The 20,433-nt window shown below is 44.2% G+C and overlaps 1 protein-coding gene across 5 annotated transcripts; it reads right to left on the bottom strand.

Moving 5' to 3' along the window:
- Positions 1-2,075: 2,075 nt before the first annotated feature.
- crlf3 (cytokine receptor-like factor 3) lies at positions 2,076-19,444 on the bottom strand. Of its 5 annotated transcripts, none has more exons than XM_084925096.1 (9): positions 19,308-19,444; positions 10,361-10,489; positions 6,670-6,877; positions 6,439-6,526; positions 6,175-6,352; positions 5,254-5,482; positions 4,427-4,565; positions 4,193-4,305; positions 2,076-2,702 (listed from the first exon to the last, which is right to left on the bottom strand). In XM_084925096.1, exons 2-9 carry the CDS (start codon positions 10,475-10,477, stop codon positions 2,437-2,439), a joined length of 1,338 nt encoding a protein of 445 aa, XP_084781222.1. In that variant the 5' UTR covers positions 10,478-10,489; positions 19,308-19,444; the 3' UTR covers positions 2,076-2,436. The 5 variants fall into 5 exon arrangements, with proteins under 5 accessions (XP_084781222.1, XP_084781223.1, XP_084781219.1 ...); XM_084925097.1 differs by having other exon boundaries at positions 10,361-10,486; positions 19,308-19,414; XM_084925093.1 differs by lacking the exon at positions 19,308-19,444 and adding an exon at positions 16,852-19,280.
- Positions 19,445-20,433: the final 989 nt, after the last annotated feature.

Genomic DNA, 20,433 nt, shown 5'->3' with positions numbered 1-20,433 from the left:
TCGTTGCCATAGTGAAGACTTCAAACACTGATGATCTTGATCATTGATATCTGCCAACTATAATACAGATGCTGTCCCACATGTGACCTTAGTGACTCCCCACATGAGGTGAAACATCTTCATGAACAACACAAAACCATCCAGCTGTCATCCACTCAAGACAGTGAAGATGTACAGACGTCTTTATAGAGGTTTAACAAACTGATGTTGTGGTTCCTGTCGTCACCACTGGGGGCAGCACAGATTAGAATACATTTGCCCCTTAAACAGGCAAATTAAACTTTAAAAAACGTGCATTGATGTCATTGATGTCAAAACTGAGAATCACATGATGATCTTTATTGAACACAATGTGAAGAGACCAGCAGTGAACACACATGCAATACAAAGGTTTGACCAGCAGGTGTCACTGATGTGACTTTGACACAAACAGGTTTGTTTCCTCCACCTTCAGACAAAAAATAAAATAAAAGGAGGGTTTTTTGAGGTTGCTGGTTTCAGGACTTTTGTACCATCAACTGGACCAAATCCAGAGTCTCACAGTTCTCTAAAAACACGTAACACTGTGCTCACTTCTGCAGAAAAACAGGAGAACATCTGTGAGCAACAAGCTGTCCTGGCCTGTCTTTGTATCAGCTGATAACAGATTACGCCAGGCGGCTGAAATGTGTCCAGACGTGTAATAAAAGCAAGACAAGTGAGCAGTTGCAGCAGATAAATCCTATCACAGTGTGTGTGCAGAACACGTATGCAAAAACAAAAAGCTACGCAGGAAAACTCGCAATGTTAAGACATCTGAAGACATTTTAAACCACATCAGGCCCTCTGCTCCACCAGAGTGCAAACATGAGCATGAAAAAAAAATTGGCAGGGCAGGAAAAACCATGGGGAAACTTCCGGTACATTACCACAGACTTTACTCCGTTTAGTTGACTGTTTTGTTAAAATGGCTGCCGGTTTGCTGCTGAAAGAAATGATAACGGTTCATTTGCCGTTTGACGCCCTCCTCCTGCTTTAAATACTGTCAGCAAGCTTAAAAGTAACCATGTAACTAAAAAAAATAAAAAAGCAAAAACAGAATGAAACGCTCAGAGCGCCACCTGTCAGCCGGAAATCAGTCATCAGCTGTGAAATTGGGACGCATGATTCAGATTTCATTTTAAAGCCTCAGCGTCACATTCTGGATTTCTACATGTTGATCCAGGTCACACAGGTGACCGAGGTTAGAGTCAAGCATCACATCAAAAGTCCCCATAGACTCCCATGTTAAAAATGTCCATCTGTACAGCAGAAATAGACGTGTTTACAGCCTGCTGTCTGTCAGTTTTTAAGCCTCAACAAAATGTTATGAAGGAAAAATTGTGCACTGAGACCAAAACAGCTTCTGTATCAGGCTGTAAACATGTTTATTTCCGCTTTAAAGTTGCACATTTTTAACATGGGAGTCTATGGGGACTTTTGGAGACAACTAGTGGACGTTGGTGGAACTGCAGCTCTTGGCACTTTTTTTTAGCCCTGATAATCATCACTTTTAGCCACTGTAGACGTCTGATTTATGTAAAGGTCCTGAAATGGAGCGCTTCACCTCAGATATTTCTGTGCTGCAGCGCTGAAGGATCAGATTGGTCAGAGCATTCTGAACGAGCCATTTTTATTTGATGCCAACATGTGTGTGGGTTGCTGTTCCCAAACGCCACGTGGAGGTTTATGGATAAAATCTGTTTTGGTTTTATCCTCCTCTATAACCCGTGAAGTCCAAGTAACCCTAACCTGTAACCCTGTGCTATGAAATTATGCGATTTTCTCAGAAGTCAAACGCCAAAAACGACACAGTCCTTTTAATCATGTCCAAACCTCAGGGTTAGGGGCTCGAGCTACTTCTCATTATCTCTGATGACTTAATAGTGCGTCCACATCAAACAAAGGCTTTGCAGAGGGTCATGGCTGCCACTCAGACATGCAGGACGAGGTTTCTAAAAGTGAAGGGTAAACCATGTAACGTGATATCAGGGTGAATGCTGTGGGGTTCTGAGTGGCTGCAAAGTGGTTCACCCTCCATTTGGTGTGAACACTGGGTAAATGTGCAGATGGAAGACGGCTGAGCTCAATCAGTGTTACTCAGAAAGAGAGAGGACTGCAGGAGAGAGGACAGTTAGTCCTCAGACTGAAACTCTGTCCACGGACTCGATTACAAACAGCAGAAACCGTCACTGCAGAACCGAGCCGAAGACAGGAGCTGCAGTTTGTGACAAGCAGAAGGAAACGTCGGCAGACGCCGCCGGTTGAAAACTCGCTCCAGCGAGGAAACTCCAGAAGAGAAAGGCTCCTGTTTGAGCTTCAACCCAACAGACGTGCGAGCGGCTTTTTTTTGTGTGTGTGAGGTGAAAAAAAGAGGAGCAGAAATGTTTGGACTGGGACGCCGGAGGAGCCGGCGTCTTAAAACACGAGCACCTTCCAGCCGGAGTGGACGAAGGAGCAGCCGAAGAAGAGGCAGTCCACCGGCTGGTCCACCAGCCAATCGAACACCACCTCGCGGTTCCCCGAGCCGATCGTCACCCTCAGCTTGAAGTTGCCGCCCTCGCTCGTGTTGTTGTTGCTGATGGGGAACAGGCTCACCACCTCCATGTCAAAGGTCACGGCGGAGCCAACGGTGACGGCGGGCAGCTGGTTGGTCATCTCTTTCCCGTTGACGAAAACGGCACCTGAGGAGAAAAAGTTTGAGAGAATTCAACATTTGTTATTTATCATAAAAAAGAATCGAAGCTGAACTTTAGTTAAATTGAAGTTTGAAGTTTAATTTTCAAGCATCTCGTTTAAATGCTTCCCACAGGAGGAATTCTACACTTCAGGAGGTTTTTCCACTCTCCTGTTTTCAGCTTTGGTGATTTTGCTTTAAGTCTCAACCTTTCAGTGAGAGGCTTCAAACATTATACATCCCATAACTGGAAATAAATTAAATTATGGTCCATACTCGCAATCCTGCCCGGAAATCTAATCCCTATAATGGCTCCATCTCCCACCAGGAGGGAAACCATTGATCTAAAACATGCCGTCCACACAGAAAGCCTCATCAAGAGAAACCTTTCAAAGTATCAGAGCATCAGAACTTGAAGGAAATGACTTTTCAGATCTGATCAACAGAAATTAGAGACTTCAAGAGCAGTTTTTGTCAGGGTCCTGGGTCTGAGCGACCCAGCCACACACCTGCTGCTGATCAGGCCTCGTCGGGGGAGCTACTTAGGAGAGTCTTGGAGCTCCCACCGACGCGGGATCATTTCGTGAGACTTCCCGTCAGTTCTCCAGCTGGTCTGTTTGTGAATGTGAGCTTACCAAGTGAACTGAGGGTGCTAACTACTGCCTCTATTTTCCCAGGAAGGATTGCTGGACGAGAGGGCAGCAGACACATGAGCACAAACACTGGGAGAAGACACGGAGTGGAAGTCGGGAGCACACGGGGATGTATTATTGTTGTGTATCAGTTCCATCACTGTAAATAAACGCACTGTTTATACACAGAGCACCGCGCCTGGGTCCTCATTCCCCATATCCCCACGGTCTGCCATGCCAAACCGTGACAGTTTTTGGAATAATGGAATCTAAATCAACAGTCTGCAGCCTGTTTTTATACTTCAATGAAGCTTAAAGTGCAGCTGTAAGAAAACAGTAGCGTGGTGGTTAGACCCTGTGGATCCCGCCATCTGATAGTGACTCCTCCCATTTTAAAGCCTCGACTTTAAACATTGTGTTTAAATGTGTCTAAACAAGAACAATTTGCACTGGCCTCATCATTTATTTACAGTCTTTGAAAAGGACCCGTTAGAAATGAATCCGCCACTGAAAATAGTCCCTGATAAGTGCACTACTGTCTCTGGTGTAATTCAGTTTTGTTTGTATTTCACCGATTCACAACTGCAGTCGCCTCAAGGTGCTTGGATTGTGAAGGTCCCTGGATTAATACAGAGCAATCCCAACAATCAAACGACCCCCTTTGAGAAAGCACTTGGCGACTGTGGGAAAGAAAAACTCCCCTTTAACAGGAAGAAACCAGCTGGGGGTGAGAGCCTTTCCTATCTGCCGAAAAACAAACATTTTCGAGGAGACTAACGAGTTTCAGGCTCGAATCCTCAGCTGTGAGCCACGCAGACTCGCCCTGTACAAGCTGAGTTTTTGAAGTCTATCTGAGGCGGCGTACCGTTGGTGGAAATGCAGACAGCCTGGTCCCGCTGTAGTGACTCCTCCTCACTCTCGCTGTCTATGCACACGCCCAGACTGTCCCTCCGATCCATCTGACCTGCTGCAGAGATCCTGCACAGACACACAAAAACACGCCGTTAGCATCTAACTGTGGATTTACATATGATCTGTACGTGACGTCCAGGAGAGAAATGGAAAGATCTCCATCTTTAAAGCTTTGTTGTGGGCGTACTTGAACGTGAGCGTCTGGCCGCAGAAGTAGGTGGGCGCTTTGGAGTAGAGGACAGGGCAGCGCGATTGGGAGGAGTCATTGCGCAGAGCGATGTTCTTCCTGCTGCTCAGGATGTAGCCCTCGGTACCTGAACGCCACTCTGGAAGATAAAACAAACACACGGCGTTCGTTAGCGGACTATCAGACGACCTGATCTGCTTCAGTTTAAACTTTTAGGTTTCTATATATTAACACGGCTCCATACTGCAGTGGAGACAGAGACGGTCTCTGCTGATAGTACAGAAACACAGAGGTCGTGCTGATGTTTCCATTAGATGCTGCCTTCCTGTTAGAGGTGCACTGATTGGCTAGTGACTGCATGAGAAGGCTGCAGCGAGTCCTGCGCACATAAATGCCTACAGGCCTGTGATGATGTCACGGTTCCTGCAAACAATTACGACGCGATTGCATTCACAGCTGTTATTTCAGCTGCAACCCGGGAGGCGTTAAAGGGTCTGAGAGTTAAAAACAGAATGAAAACTGGCAAATGTTTTAGAGAAAGGTCACAAACACGAGGCAGAGGTCCTTGAAGGACGATAGAGTAATAATATTTAAAGTTAATTTAAAGTTATCTGTAGCCAACAGGAGGTGAAATCTGTGTTTCTTACTGATGCTCGTCTGTTTCTTACAGACGAGCATCTGATTTTAGTGCCTTAAAAGTCTGGAAGGCTTTTGGGAAGAGATGCAGGTCTTTGATTTGCTTTAGTAACTCAGACACGAGTGAACTTCACCGTTTGCTGCTACAGGGTTTCCCTCTCTCAGGGGCTCGGCCGGATGTCTCCACCTACCGTGCGGTGCCAGCGTGGTGTAGCCCGTTTGCGGGATGCTCCAGGGGCTCCACTCGGTGCGACCCTCCCCGCGGGCGCAGACCCTGAACAAATAATCCGTGTGAGGGTCCAAGTGGAGAACCAGGAACTCCGATTCCCGCCCGATGTAGGCGTCCTCATACTGGCTCCCCCCGCTGCCGGAGCGCCGGTGCTGCAGCCGATAATCTGCAGCCGCGAAGTCCTCGTCCACCTGAAGCACAAACAATAATGTCCAGTTTCAATTAAGATGCAGAATAATGTACTTCCTCATTTCACCAAGTTTTACATTGTAACAACAAATGTCCATATTTGAGCTGCGATTCCTCGGCACAAACTTAAAGGAACACGCGTGTTTCCACCAGAGACTAAATTAACTTCATGATTTTATCCACAAACAGACGTGCTCGAAGGATTTTGGTCCTGACTGGTGCAGAGAAGACTTCACTGCAGAGGCAGACACTCAGGTGAAGTTTAAATGCTGTGAAAACTCTTAAAGGACTTCTCTGAACTTCTGGTGTCCATTTATGATCAAGGAATGTCATTAGTAAGTTCAAAGAGCCCTTAAATGCACTGGCAGTTTAACCTCCTCATTACACCGACCTTAACTTTCACTGTTTGAGTCGAGTAGTCTGGTTTTTGTCCACAACATTTAAAAGTCACACCACTACGAGCGTTTTACAGAGCGAGTGAACAGCCTGCCTGGGAACTTTTATTTTGAAAGCTGACTGGATCTTCCTACCCACCTCTGTGTGGTGCGATGGGACTTTAAACAATAGGCCCAGCATTATCTCAGATCGTGGGCTTGATAAGGTCTTTTGTTACGCTCTGCAAACTCCAATAAGCTTCCTGCTCAGTCTCTTCACCTGGAAAAGCACCGTGTGTGTCCCGTTTACCCCTGCTGACCTTACACCAGCGAACCAGGATGCTGCCTGGTCTCTCCTGCAGCTCCTCTATCTGCACGGGCGGGTGGGAGGAGACGGCGCCGTGGCGAGCCACCCGGTCCCTCAGCAGGCTCAGCAGGGAGTCATCAAACTGGGCTGAGACACACGGCACGTCCACCAACGCTGGAACCTCTGGCAGGCTGGAAAACACGCACACAGTTCTAAACAGCAGCTGATTAACTTTTTCCTTTAAACACCTGCAGCGAAACACCTTCGCCTGTATCACCTGTCCAGCTGGATGTGCATGGCCTTCTTCGTAAAGCTGCCCAGTTTGTCCTCCTTTTCTCCAAGACCACATCGCAGAGCTGCTTCTCCTGCAGAGAATAAGCATGGATCATCTTTCTGGGCTTGCTTTTGCTCTGAATAATTGTGAACTGTGGTGGCTGTAAATCATCGTCTCTCCTTCCTGAAAATAATATTTTGCAGCTGTGTTCGTGGCAGCGTTTGTGCGACCCACCCTCTCTCAGCAGCTCGTCGGCCTGGCCCACGCCGTGCTCGATCAGGCTCTGACAGTCGTCCAGCGGCTTGATGCTGTCAGCCTCGATGGTGTCGACCTCGGTCAGGAGGTTAGCCAGCCGCTCCGCCAGCAGTCGAGTAGCCGCCGCCTGCAGCTCGGCGAAGTGCTTCCGGAGGGTCTCGCGGGCTTGACCCGAGCTGCCTCGAATCTGAGCCACCAATCAAAGAGGAAGAAGGTAAAAACAGGTGAGAGAGAACGACATAACCGAGTGTTTCTGTCATCAGACGTCTCCTCGTTAGCTTTATTGGTGCTAATTGGTGCTGTTTTGTGTTTTCTTTTGTCTTTGCTCGTTTCAGCTGAACAGGTTTTAGCCAAAGAGTGAGCTCTAAAATAAACATAAAGGGGCTGCGTGAAGGGAAAATATAACATTTTAAGGGCAGTGTGGCAGATCGTCAGCACACTAATTGTAACATAAGCTGAAAAATAACAACAATAATAATGCAAATTCAAAAGTACCAAATTTCAACCTGCCAGTGTCGTCTGAGCGCTCAGTCTCAAGACCATCAAGAAAAAAATGAGTTCATCTGGAATCTGATGTGAAAACACGTTTCTAAAAGTCGGGTCGGGGTCGTGTTTCCCACTGCGGAGCATCTTCTCTTCAACATCAGTCTGTAAACATCTGTGAGCTGAGCAGCTGCTGCACTGTTGGGAGACAAATGCCTGATGGAGGATTGTCGCTGCTCAGCAGTCCTGGCTCTTCTTTGTCCTGTTGTGGGTTCGTGAAGCTCCAGATGATCTCATCCGGTGAAAGGTCGCACAGACAGTGATTTCTGGAAGTGTTTTTGAGCCCGTGCACTCGTTTCCATCCCAGAATCGTGCCTGTTTTTAATGCAGCGCTGCCTGAGTGCCTGAAGATCACGCGTACCTGCCTCATCTCTGAGCCTTTTGATGAGATTATACTGAGATGTTCACCGAGAGGAACGGGTTGGTGAACTTCTGCCCATCTTTATGTCTGAGAAGCTCTGCCTCTCTAAGAAGCTGATTTCATACCCGATGATGTTCCTGACCTGCTGCCCTTTAACCTCACTAGCTGTAAAAATCTTCCTCCAGCTGTTTGGTTGTAGAAACGTTTACTTTGCCCGTCTCCAGCTGCCACAGAGACCCACAGTTCTGTTCTGTGCTGAGATGCACAAATCATCACCTTCTGTATTTATTTACGGTACACACAGCGTCCCAGCTGTTGTGGGGTTTTACTTTAAGCGCTTATAAATCAGGAAACATTCAGAGTATAAAGGTAAAGTTCTGCAGGGCTTCATCACACGTACTAAAGTTATTATACATTTAAAAAAACAGTCGGTTGATTCCGGGGTTTCGTTTGGGAGGAACCGATAGAGTTTCATTAAATGACCAGCAACAGTTACGCCGCAGTTAGCGCTATGACAGGTTACACCTCACACAGAGGCGGTGCGGACCGACTGCACACACCAGCAGCTCATCAGGAAGTTGACTTACTCGTCATCTGCAGTCGGCGGAGCTCATGTTTCAGTTCCTCTTTGCAGAACACACAGAGTGAGATTTCACAATGAGTACACGGAGAGCGATGGCAGGAAACGGAAGGCTGATTGACAACTGCTGCACTGATAAAGCAGGGACTGCATGACGACGGAAAGCCGCTCTGCCAGAGTACACTCGGATCTTTTTGTGTGTGTGAGCAGTTTTCCAGCAGGGGCATCATATCCTGAGGATTATCAGCTGGACACAGATGAGCAATTATCAATATTTTGGGATTTGAAAAGTAAAATAAGACTAAAGATATGATCCAAACACGAGGCAGGACAGAAATAGCTTTCCTCTTACAAGAAGAGAGATGCTGCAGTGATAGCATTGTCTCAGATCTCAAACACACACTTTGGTATCCCTTGGTGTGTGTGTGTGTGTGTGTGTGTGTGTGATGTTTCCTGGACTATAATCTGGTGGGGAGCCGTCTCCCTCTGTGGGAAATCAGGGGGTCATGGGAAAGAAAAGAAAGCACATCTCGATCCAGGATAACGTGCGATGGAACAGCTGAGGGAGGTGGAGGGAGTCTCAGCTGCACTAACAAAACAAATGAAACACATCCCACATCGAATTTTACTAACAAGTCTAATAAGTCTGCAGATTGTTTCTCTGGATGAGGCAAACTGTACGTGTGTGTGGATCAGCTGGAGGGGCTCAGGTTTGCTTTGTGATACATTATGTGCTCTGGTTTGAGACCGCACTGATGCAGTTAGCGTGGCGACTCTTGCAGGAGACAAAATACTGATGGAAAGGCAGACAGGGATTCAAAGTAACCGGATCACAGACAGCGGCTAAAGCTGCTGGAAAGACACCGTTATCATCACCAGCAGCACCAGCAGCAACCCTCTGATAGAAATCATGTCAGAGAAAGATAAAAACTGGGAAAAAAAGGCAGATTTACCAACTGGAAGTCGCTCGTGGAGCAAAGCAATACATGATTATGTCCCAGGTCACCTACATATTACACCTACAGGAGCAGCTCAGCCTCGCCATCAAGTCATCAGAGCGTCAGCGACTTCTGAACATTTAGTTTGCAATAAAAGCACTTACAGTTCCTTCCATCCATCCTCTTCTGCTTATCCTTATCTGCTTACCAGGAAATCTCCTTTTTAACTTCTTTATTAGTGTTTTTTAGCCACTTTATGTGTAAGTAACCTAACATGCTTAGGCTCAAAGGGGGGTGGGGTCAACTTCAAATATAACACTGAACAGTGTAGGTGATTATCAGCTGCACAGGGCTGGAGCCTGTCCTCGCTGCCACAGTGCGAGAGGCGGGGTACAGCTAAACGCGTCCAATCAGAGAGACGCGACACACTCTCACACCCACACCTACAGCCAATTAAGAATCACTAAAAGAAGAGATGTTTGAACCCAGAATCATCCACTACTGCCCCCTGGTGGCGGCATTTTTAGGTATATTTTGAATTTAATGGCTGCCATCCTGTCCTGGTTAGTCGGCGCTCTCGTGCCTCAGTTTTCTGTCGCTCAGTGTGGAAGGTTGGGTGGAGGCTGTCAGCAGGAGCCGGTCTTTTTCATTGGAAGATGGTCTTTATGGTAAAATAACCTCCCCCGCCAACTCCATGCCTTCCCCTCAATTATCTATAGATACCCATTTTTATACCACCCTGTGCACACGTCTATATCCGTCATTTTAACATGCACATCTATACAGACTGACTCACTGTTAGAGCCCCCTCTGGAGATTAGAGGAACTGCAGTTGCTGCTTATTCTGAATGAAAAAACAACAATCCCATATTTTATGTTCTTGGACCAAAATCTGCCTCGTTTCTCTCCCGCTCTCCTTTTTTAATCTCTCCTCTAACGCTCGCTGTCCGTCCACAGCGACAGGAAACAGCAGCATTGTTTACTGCGAGCAGCTGGAGGGGTAAAACTAGACAGCAGGGGGAAGGAAGAGATAGCAGAGAGGGAGAGGGGAGGGAGGGGGGAGAATTTACTCTCCCGGGATTCTTCTGAGTCAGGAGCGAAGACAGCGCCTGGGCCTGGACGAGTCTTTCAGAGTGAGCGGGTGCAGTGAAACAGACAAAGAAAGCACCGAGGGAGTAAAGCGCATCACAGGAGGAGGAAAACACGAGCCCCGAGCTTCACAACAGATCACAAATCAGGATGCAGTACCTGTTTACGGGCCTGGTTGAGGCCATGCAGGCGCTGGTGGAGTTCGCTGCGGTAGTTCTGCGCCGCCTCGATGCTTTCCTTCGCCTCCTGCAGCAACACGTCCACCTCCACAGACATCCTCCCGGCCTGCTGTCACACACACGAGGGAGGGATATTTACTAAACACACCCAGAACGCAGCGTAACCTGAAACTAAACACTTAGAAGATGTATTTGCACAGATGACAGAGGCTGAAAAATGACTCCAGCAAACAGAATCAGGCCTCAGTAATCATGTTGTTTTTAAATCACAGACAAAACAGAAACGTGTTGTCCCTGAGAGGCACACGGTGTCCCGAATGCCCTGCTTCATCTTCTGTTTTACCTGGAGTGTGACCATAATTTACAACATGAACATCGTGTTGTATTCACAAAGCCTGCAAACTAAAGACTGGGACCAGAACCTGGCTGTAAAGCGTTTCAGGTTTCTCTACATTCAGACCACAGGAGTCGCCCCCTGCTGGCCATTAGAAAGGACACAGGCTTAAGGCACCTTTGCATTGAATTAACTGTTTACGGCACAAAGCGAGTAACTCAGAGTGACTGAGCGGACACCAGCGTGTCCTGTAGCTGGTCGTGACTCATCGATGCAGACGTCTCATTGGACAAACGACCCACAGCGTTCTTCATAATTCACCTCTGCAGAGACGCTGCTGTGGCTAATAACCAATAACAGAGTAATAGACTCGATCTTCTGCTAGAAAAACTTCAAGTCAACCAAGTGCGTTGAGCATTTTCAGTGACAGAGGAAATGAGAAAACAAGTAAACCACTTCCTCTGCTGCCAGCCAGCCGCAGTACCAGCCGCTTTACGACACGGCGAAAACACAGGACTTCTGGTTTCATTGCAGCGGCGTGGGACCACATTCTTCACGACCTTTACGTACAATGCTCAGTGTGGTCCACCAGCCTCACATAACTACGAAAATAAAACCCCACAATGATCATAAACACGCTTTAATGAGCCTCTTCCTGTGACCTTAATATGATTATCAAACATCAGTAAAATATTGCTTTGTTACTGATTTTGGCTTCATTTTAATGTCAAAAGCAACGACTGGAAAACTGATAGCATGGAGTTCGTCTAGTTTTAAAACTGCAGCTCTGTCCGTCGTCACGTCTCTGCACCGGCAGCCAAATGACCTCTAAGACCACTTTTACAACAGCGGACACTCAGGTTTATCAGAGTAATCACCGCTGGAGGGTCCCTGAGCTGTTTAGAGTGTTTTAAAGCAGCAAGCTTAATTTTTAAAGACGTTTTTTAGCCCTCAAAATGATTTTTGTGGACCTCGTTTTTGTCGATCGTTTAAAGGAAGCTACAGTTTTAGCATCCACAGACTATTAAACCTACAACATCCTAATAAAAACATCATTATGGTATTCTGGATTTTATTTATTTTAACTTTATCCTCCCTAAAAATCCAGTTACCTCACGGCTAAACCGTTCACTTCACTTTGAGTCATTTAGTTTACTCATTGGACTCGAATCCGAGAGGAATCGTGTGAATCATGTGATTCGATGCTTTCCTCGAAGCGTTCCCAGGACACTCCAGAGTGTCCTGGGTCCACTCCAGAGCCTTCTCCCAGTTGGACATTCCTGAAACACCTCACCTAGGAGGGGCCCAGGAGGCATCTCAGCTGGCTCCTTTCAGTTTGGAGGAGCAGCTCCACTCTGATAAGTCAGTGTAGGGTCTCAGTCATCCGGGTCATGGTAGTCTTAAGAGCTTGGAAAGAAACTGACTGGACTCCTTTAAGTTTTGTGAAGATGTTTCACCTCTCATCAAATGACAAGATAAAGGAAAACCCCCACTAAGGTTTAAATTCCTGGGATTCTCCACCTGGATTTGGTTTCAGAACTGGAGAAGCTTCTCAGATCAAGGCTCCATTGCTCTACTCTGATGTCTTCACTCTGTCTAAAGCAGAACCCAGATGTCTCATTTCTGCCTCTTTCATCTATGATCTTATTCCTTCAGACTCTACCCATAGCTCGTGGCCACAGATGAGGAATGTAGATTGACAGTTAAACCAACAGCTTCACTCTCAGTTCTTTCTTTAGCACAACAGGCTGTTAAAGGGTCTACATCACTAATCAACCTGCTCCAGCCTCCCTCTCACCATGACAAAAACCCAGAGATACTTGAAATTCTCCACATGAGGCAGCAACTAGTTTTAAATCCACCCTAATCTGGCCATGAACCACGGCCTCGGACCTTGAGGTGCCGATTCTCATCCCAGCTGCAAACCATCCCAGCAGAAGTTGGAGGTTACCTCGTAACGAGGCCAGCAGAGCCTCTTCTTCCACCAAAAGAGGAGACCACATAGCAGGTCTGACCAACATGCACTGGAAATAGTCCTGATTTACTGAAACAATGTGGATCAAGCTCTCACAAGTAACCAAGGCTTCAAAATGAGTAGTAGAGTAAAGGCTTTGGCACAAAGCTTTACAAGAGGTCTGCATATTTTAGCTTCTTCTTTATTTAGCTGTGCTCTCAGCTCTGTGCTGCTTCACCCTCGCTCCACGTTTTATGTTCAGGATACAGCGTTGGAAATAATCATTTGATTTGCATGTCACTGAGTAAAATAAGCCAAACATGACTTAGTACTTGGTGAAGAAACCCTTATTAGTGTAAGACGTTTGCACACATCTCAGAAGGGATTTACACCCACTCCTCTTTACAGAAACTTGTAATCCTTTGGCTTTCTTCGTCTCAAAGCTTCAGCTCGCTCCACAAATTTTCAGACTGGACTGAGGTCTGGCTAGGCCACTCCTCTGTTGCCTTGTCTATGTTTTGGGTTACTGTCATGCTTGAAGACCAGTACAAAGATATTATGGAAACGGCCCCATGGACTGGCCCCTCAATGCGATGAAGTCATCCAGTAGCCCTAAAAAACAGCCCCAAAGCATAACGTCTCCACCTCTGTGCTTGACTGAGGATGGTGTTCTTTTGGTCATACTCAGCATATCTATTACTCCAAACATGGCGGGTCGAGTTGATGTTTTAGACGTTCAGTGGCAAACTTAAGACGTGCCTGTACATGCGCACTCTTGAGCAGGGGGACCTGCAAGATTTCAATGCACTGCAGTGTGCTATCAGCGGTGTTCTTGGTGACCGTGGTCCCGACTGCCTTCAGTTTGATAATGAGCTCCTCCCGTGTCATTTTGGGCTGATCTTCCACCTTTCTCATGATCATCCTCACCCCAGGAGCAAAGATCTTGCATGGAGCTCCAGACCGATGGTGACTGATAGTCTTTTTATCAGCGTCTTCCTGATGGTCCATCCATTTTCCCTGACAGCCTTTGATAGCATGTTGGTCTTGCCCAACCTTGCTGGAGAGGCTGGAACAGATTCTGTGGACAGGTAAGCTTTGAACACACAACGAGTTGCGAACAGCAGAAGCAGTTATTCCTGCTGGGTTGTAGGGGATCAAATACTTCTTTCTCCCAGTAGCATGCAAATCGTTTTTTTTTTTCCTGGATTTGTGGTTGCTATTGCATCTCCATTAAAATATTTCTAGGAGCACCAATCAGCTGCAGGAGCGTAGCTGAACTCTTATTGGATGGATCTGGACACTCAGAGCCCACGAACAGACAAGACATTAGTCACAGGAACATATCTAATCTTACCTGTATGATAGAAAGCATCGCCTGAGTTCAATTATTCAAAGTACTCTGAGATAAGTGAACATGAGCAGTGTAATGTCAAAGTACTGTAACAGCATCCACTTTAATAATTATTTTAATGCAAGTTTGAAAATTAATACCATAAAACAAATAACAAATTCAGCCACAAACCTCTGAGAGAAGCAGCAACTTGAACTTGTCCTCACAAAGGGGATAAAAGCAGCACGGAAATCTCTGTAGACAGAATGAAAGTGAAGGTGAGGTGAATTACCACCAGCCTTCAACGTCTTCCTGTCAGAGGTGTCTGCTGACAGGTTACACGTTTAAAACCGATCCTTTAGCTCATCGATTAATCTGTTTATTTCACAGGTTTCCCAGAAATTGTGGTGTTTATTTTCTCTCAATGTTTACCCGACAAACATTCATACCTAATCCTTTAAACTCTTCTGCTGAATCACTTTAATGTGATCTGATAGTTTCTGTGCTTGTATTTAAAACCACATTTAAAGGTTTCTTGTATTCTTCTTTATTTTGGGTGAATGTGAGATAACAAAATAAAAAAACATCACTCATTATATATAGTAAGAAATTATATATTTCGAGTCTTTTTTGCATGATAATAACTCCTCTGAGCACAGCTTTTACACCACTGCTTTGGGGCTAATATTCACCTGCATTTGGTGCTTGTTGAGTGAATTTAGGACCCTGGAAGGAGGTCTCTGAGGAGTATAAATACTCCAGTTCTGAATCTATTTTGGTGAAGGCAGTGTTGGAAAAAATATCTTTTTGTTGACATAGAACAATGAAATATATCACAAAAATGCTGGATTAAATGATTTTCATGCTACAGAATATCTGGCTTGGATCTTAATGCACCTTCTGATGCTTCGGCAACATTCAGTGACGCGTTGGATCGCGAGTTTTGTCTCTATGTGAAGCAGGTGCGTTAAGTCTGAGCCAAGTCCTTCTCGAAGCTGAAAGTAATGACGCTACCTGCTGCGGTCGGCCACGCTTCCTTTAAAGCATCTAAAGAGGAAGTTACTAAAATGCATCACGCTCCCGCCACATACAGTATGCAAAGTGTCACATGTGGTGCGCTGCTGCAGGTTATGGAGGAAAGGCATAATCTATACAAGAAATCCAGCACAGCGAATGCTTTTTTAACCTTTAACCCCTGCTAATGAGTCCTGGTGACTAAAGTGAAACTTGGAGATAAGTCGAATAATTTATACTGTAAACTCCAGTGTGATTAAAAAACCCTCAAAAACTTAAGTTAAAATTACTTCAATGGAGTTTTGCTACTGTGCAAAAGTCTTGAGCCACCACTTAGTGCTTTTTATATTGTCCAAGGAAAATAAGGAAAAGGTGCAGCGATGTATCGAAACGTGCAATCATACATAGAAACACAGTATGTAAGAGAAAACATTTACCAAATAAATGCATTTGGTATTTTTCAGCACAGCCTGAACTCTGAGGCAGCTTTCTGTGATTTCTTTAAGTATCTGTTCTCCAGATTCTTGAAGGACATTCAAAGCTCTCTGGATGTTTCTGCTCTCTGTCAGGACGATCCCACGCTGCTTCAGTCACGTTGAGGTCCGGGCTCTGATCCATGACTGATGCTGTTTCATTGTGTGTTTTTCTACCCAGGTACGTTTTTACTGCATTGGCAGTGTGTTTGAGATCATTGCATTCAGAGGATTTCCAGATGGTACTGCATGGTGGAACAAAACGGGATCTCCAACACCACGTGCTGAAATGCAGCTCCCAACAATGGCAGAGCCTCCACTATGTTTTCCAGACGGCTGCAGACTCTCACTGCTGTACCTCTCTGCTGACTTCGTCCATAAATACTGGACATGATTAGAACGAGACATTTCAAATCCAGATTTGTCTGTAACACCTGTTTTGCTGATTTTCAGTCCAGTTCTTGTGTAATTTTTATACGTCAGCCTTTTCTTTCTGTTTCCCTTCGGAAGAATGGCGTCTCGACAGCCGCCCTTCCACTGAGACCATCTCTGATGAGGCTTCAGTGAGCAGTAGATGGATCAGCTGACGGTACAGATGCATCTCTCTTTGCCGTTTTCCTTTTTCTCGTTTCTTAATGACTTTCACATGCTGTTCATCTGCTGTAGATATTTTTTGTCCTCCACTCGTTCAGTTTTAAGGATACACTGCACAACATGCCAAATATGCCAAGTTTTTGGCTATTAGCTCTCTTTGGGAATCACTTTGCTGCTGGAAAATGTTATTCCTGTCAAACTTTTACCTTTAGCATTTTTAATACATTCATCTAAAGAAATGAGAACAGACTGTGCTTTTGTGACAGGCTGCTAGTAACAAAATGCAAAAAGATACAATTTGAAGTTGGATCTTTGCTGTGTAGACACAACACTGGTTCTCCCTTCAGCTGCATACTTTTTATACCCGAATGGTTAATAGGTCAGTGTTTAAAATCAGTAAACCTGTGAAAATAGTCAGGTACAAGGACTGGACTGAAAATGAGTGAAAACACAGCCAGTGAAGAACTTTGAAAGACCTTCAGAGAGCTGGAGAACTTTTGAAGAGCACTTCAAAAAACTATTACACTAAAATCTGGCTCATTTGAAATAAAACAAAGAAATTAGGGGTGGTTCAAGATTTTTTCACAGTCCTGCCATACCAATCACCTGAATCAAACTAAACAGGACGTTTTCTGTTGTTGATGCACAGACAGACAACCGACACAGAGATCCAGTGTCATGCCTCCAAACAAAACCCCAGTATATATATTTATACACATGAATGCAAATAAGTATGCAGGCATGCAGTCACTTTGACATAAACAGCACCCACTGCTAACACTGCTCCTCGACTCTCACGCTCCTTTAACAGCCCAGACATTGTTTTGCATCCTTCAAAAAAGAGGGGTGCAGGCCCTCTCTCCCTCTGTCTCTGTAATCCTGTGGCTTATAATCCCTCTCTCTGAGCGCTCAGCCAGGTCGACTTGGTTTTCCTCTCTGTTCAGATGACACGGGTGTGGCTAGAAACAAATGAACAGGAATTTCTCCTCCTACTTTTTATTTATTCTCTGAAGAGTTCAGCCATCTGTGTCTCTGGGATATTTAGGTCAACCTGCATGGAGCGATGACCCGCTGTCCTGCTTTCAAGCTCCCCCACACCGTTTACAGTCTCACAAATATATGTGTGCTGCAGCGGGGCTCCTGTCACACTTTAGCAGTCAAAAATCAATGCTTTTTAAGATCTGTGTGTAAATAAATGAAGCCTACAGTGTGTCAAAAATAGGCCTTATAGTTCAGCTTTTATAAACAAGCTCTAACTACAAGTTGGGTATGCAATTATCCAATCAACAAAGGCATGCTTCTCTTTGCCACACATGACAGTTGAGTCAATCTCTTGTGAATTTTTGGACTATTAAGCTGTTTTACTGTCTAAGCACAACTATTTTAGCCACAAACGAAGGGTGTTTCTCACTTTTTCTCATTATTATACAAGATTTCCTCCACAGGGAATACTTCCGCCTTACCCACAACAACTTTTTGTGCATTGTTGAGACATCCTAAAGTGTGCATCTCCACTCATGCTCTACTTGTGCAATAGTCTTTGCTTCAATACACATCAGGGAGCAGGGCTGTAAACACTTATCTAATGCTGCCCTAGACGGAGAAAGAAAACACTGAATTTGTATCACGATGGTTATAGTGTGTACTGTGTACTACATACTGTATCGTGAACAGGAAATTAAGCTGGTGAGGCTGTAAATAGGTCATTTTTCATGACCTTAGTTCGGATTTTAGCTTCATGCTAAACAAGCACAAGTTTCCAAGAAGAAACTAGAAGATGCAACCTTTCAAATGAAGTCTCATTTGGGTGAAGAGTCAATAAAAATGTTTGGATGCTAAGAGGTTAAAATACCGTATGCCAACAATAAAAACAATAAAGATGACACATTGCATGTCAGAGGCCACAAACATATCCTCTACATCAAAAGTGTTCTGAATATATATTAAAATCAACCTCAGTGTTGCATTTAAATGCCCCCAAATGTGTGGATTTGAATGTAAAGTTGATAAAGCCCAGCTAGAATGTCCTTAAAGAGGCCTGAGGCAGCTCCTCTGAGCAAGCTGCACATGCAACAGGAAAGCTATGACAGGCACTCAAGTGCAAACCCACGCTATTATTATTATTAACAGCGCAGGAGGCATCAGACATGTCGTGGCTCGCTTCTGTTACTTCCGTATTTTGCAGTTATTTTCTAGATAAACTCCCGCCCACCACCAACTGCAGGGGCTTCTCCAGTCTTTTTAAAAGTGCTCGAGAATGCATAAAATGTGTGACTGCATAGCTCACTCTGCGTGGTCTCTCATGCTCTGGAGCTCCAACAGTTGAGTTGAGCCGAACTCTGCTGGAAAAACTCCCATTTTTAAGTTTGTGCTGGTGTCGGCAAACAATAATAAGTCATAACAAAACAGTACATTGTTTTTTATTATAAATAAGTTGTTTAAAATAATTCGGCATGAAAACTACTTAAAAGTAATAACATTCTTGACTGAAAGTCTAACCTAAAGGACACTACGTGCTGTTCGTGTAAGTGAAAGAGGACGGCGATAATACGATAATGACAGAAGAATTTAAAATGTAGAGCTCTTCTTATCGTATTTAAAAATTCAAGAATACATAAAATGTTTAATAAAGTAAGTCACGCCGCATAATTTCTCACATTTTTGGTCCTGGGATGTCTTTTAAAGTTGGGTTGAGCCGAACTCCGTTAGAAAATCACCAGTTTTCCAAGTTTACGCGAGTGGCAGCAAAAACGATCAATCATAGTAAAATATTATTTACTTTGAAAAAATTTACAACGTGTTAAAAAAAATCGGCATGGAATATTTTTAGCAGGTAGCAACTTTTTCCATGAAAACCCAAACTTAATGGATGCTTCGTGCTGCTTGTCAGGCTGAATTTAAGAGGATGAGGAGAGCGTTCGACCAACTGCCGAGAAAGTTGTAAAGTATGAGGCGTAAACTGGTAATAAAGAGGTGATGAAGAGGGAGGACAAAGAGTAGATATACACGAGTTGGTGTTGAGACTAGTTTGTCGTCAGCTTCTCAGAATAAGGTCGGAAACCTGAGAAAAAGTTGGAGCTTGCTTGTTGTGGAAAAAAGACAATGAAATCGGAGCACGCTTGAGAGAACAAACACAACACACACATTAATCACGACAACAAGACAACCGACACATCGACTAAATCAACAGCCCTTCTTAACATGTGGAGATAAAAACCCCAGCCGTACCTGTTTTAGTGCTTTCTGGTGGCCATTTCTTCCCGAGAGTTATGAATCAGCTCGAAGCCGCCGCCACACCGATATGCCTAAGTTTTCACTCAAGTCCAAAAATGACACTTCCGAGGCTTTAAGGGCAGCAGCCAATCACAGAGGAAGTCGCTTCGAACGACAAGACAATCAACCAATAGGAGTAAGATATTCTCTCTTTTCCCCACCCTAATCAGACTAACCTTCTAATCGAAATGGAACTGATGGAAGTTAAGCGACCGACTGTGTATGGAATGCCCCTTAGGCCAAAACTAAACTGACTAAGTACATTAATATATAAACTGTATATTTTATAAATAGTTACGTATACAATTTAACCTTTTCCTACATTAAAATGTCATATATATATATATATATATATATATATATATATATATATATATATATATATATATATATATATATATATATATATATGTGTGTGTGTGTGTGTGTGTGTGTGTGTGTGTTCACATATAATTTATTTCATATACATATATAATATCGTATATATTTTCTAATTTTGTACTTCACAAGCGAGAAAAGGAAAACAGCCCCAGTGTGGACAGATGTCGCCCTCTAGTGCTCTGTAATGGATATGGCATTTGGATCACAACCTTCCATCATTCGAGTTTTTGTAATGTCTTTCCAGACAACTCCTAATCTAATTTGATTTAGTTGCAGTATTAGGGAAAACCTTTGCCTGTACAGGCTTTTAGGAAAAGACAGAGGATAATCTACTCAAGGACCCTCAAAATGAGAGATCTACATTTTTCTCCATAGTATTTGAAGTCTTTACCTGGTTGTACACTCAGAAAGATTCTGCCCAAACTCTTAACTTTTACATAATTTAATTACATGTAAATTTCCCGAGTAATTTTGTTAAATATTTGGCGTGTAAAATGTTATATTTAATGGAATCTGGTCAAATTAAATTAATTTGACCGGTATACGTTTAGTTTATGCCAAACACATTTTCCTTGATGATTAATTGTTTGAATAAATTAAGCTTTGATTTTATATATTTCATTTGCATATAATAAGATAAAGAACAGCCATGTACTGTCCTTCCTTTAATGTGTTTTTAATACCTTTGTTTATATTGATA

Source organism: Perissodus microlepis, chromosome 4 (assembly GCF_051167445.1).
Source record: "Perissodus microlepis isolate ML-2025 ecotype Zambia chromosome 4, ASM5116744v1, whole genome shotgun sequence".
Taxonomy (NCBI): Eukaryota; Metazoa; Chordata; class Actinopteri; order Cichliformes; family Cichlidae; genus Perissodus; species Perissodus microlepis.
The sequence above is the reverse complement of the archived record's forward strand: the minus strand, read 5'-3'. Positions and strand labels throughout refer to the sequence as shown.

What these genes read in the sequence shown, in the direction of transcription:
- crlf3 (XM_084925093.1), bottom strand. Translation starts at nt 16,899, where the DNA reads ATGTCTGGGCTGTTAAAGGAGCGTGAGAGTCGAGGAGCAGTGTTAGCA. An exon ending in GGCCAGACGCTCACGTTCAA is followed by an intron (nt 4,306 to 4,426) that starts GTACGCCCACAA and finishes GTGTCTGTGCAG; the next exon opens with GATCTCTGCAGCAGGTCAGA. An exon ending in TGTCTGCATTTCCACCAACG is followed by an intron (nt 2,703 to 4,192) that starts GTACGCCGCCTC and finishes TTTTCTCCTCAG; the next exon opens with GTGCCGTTTTCGTCAACGGG.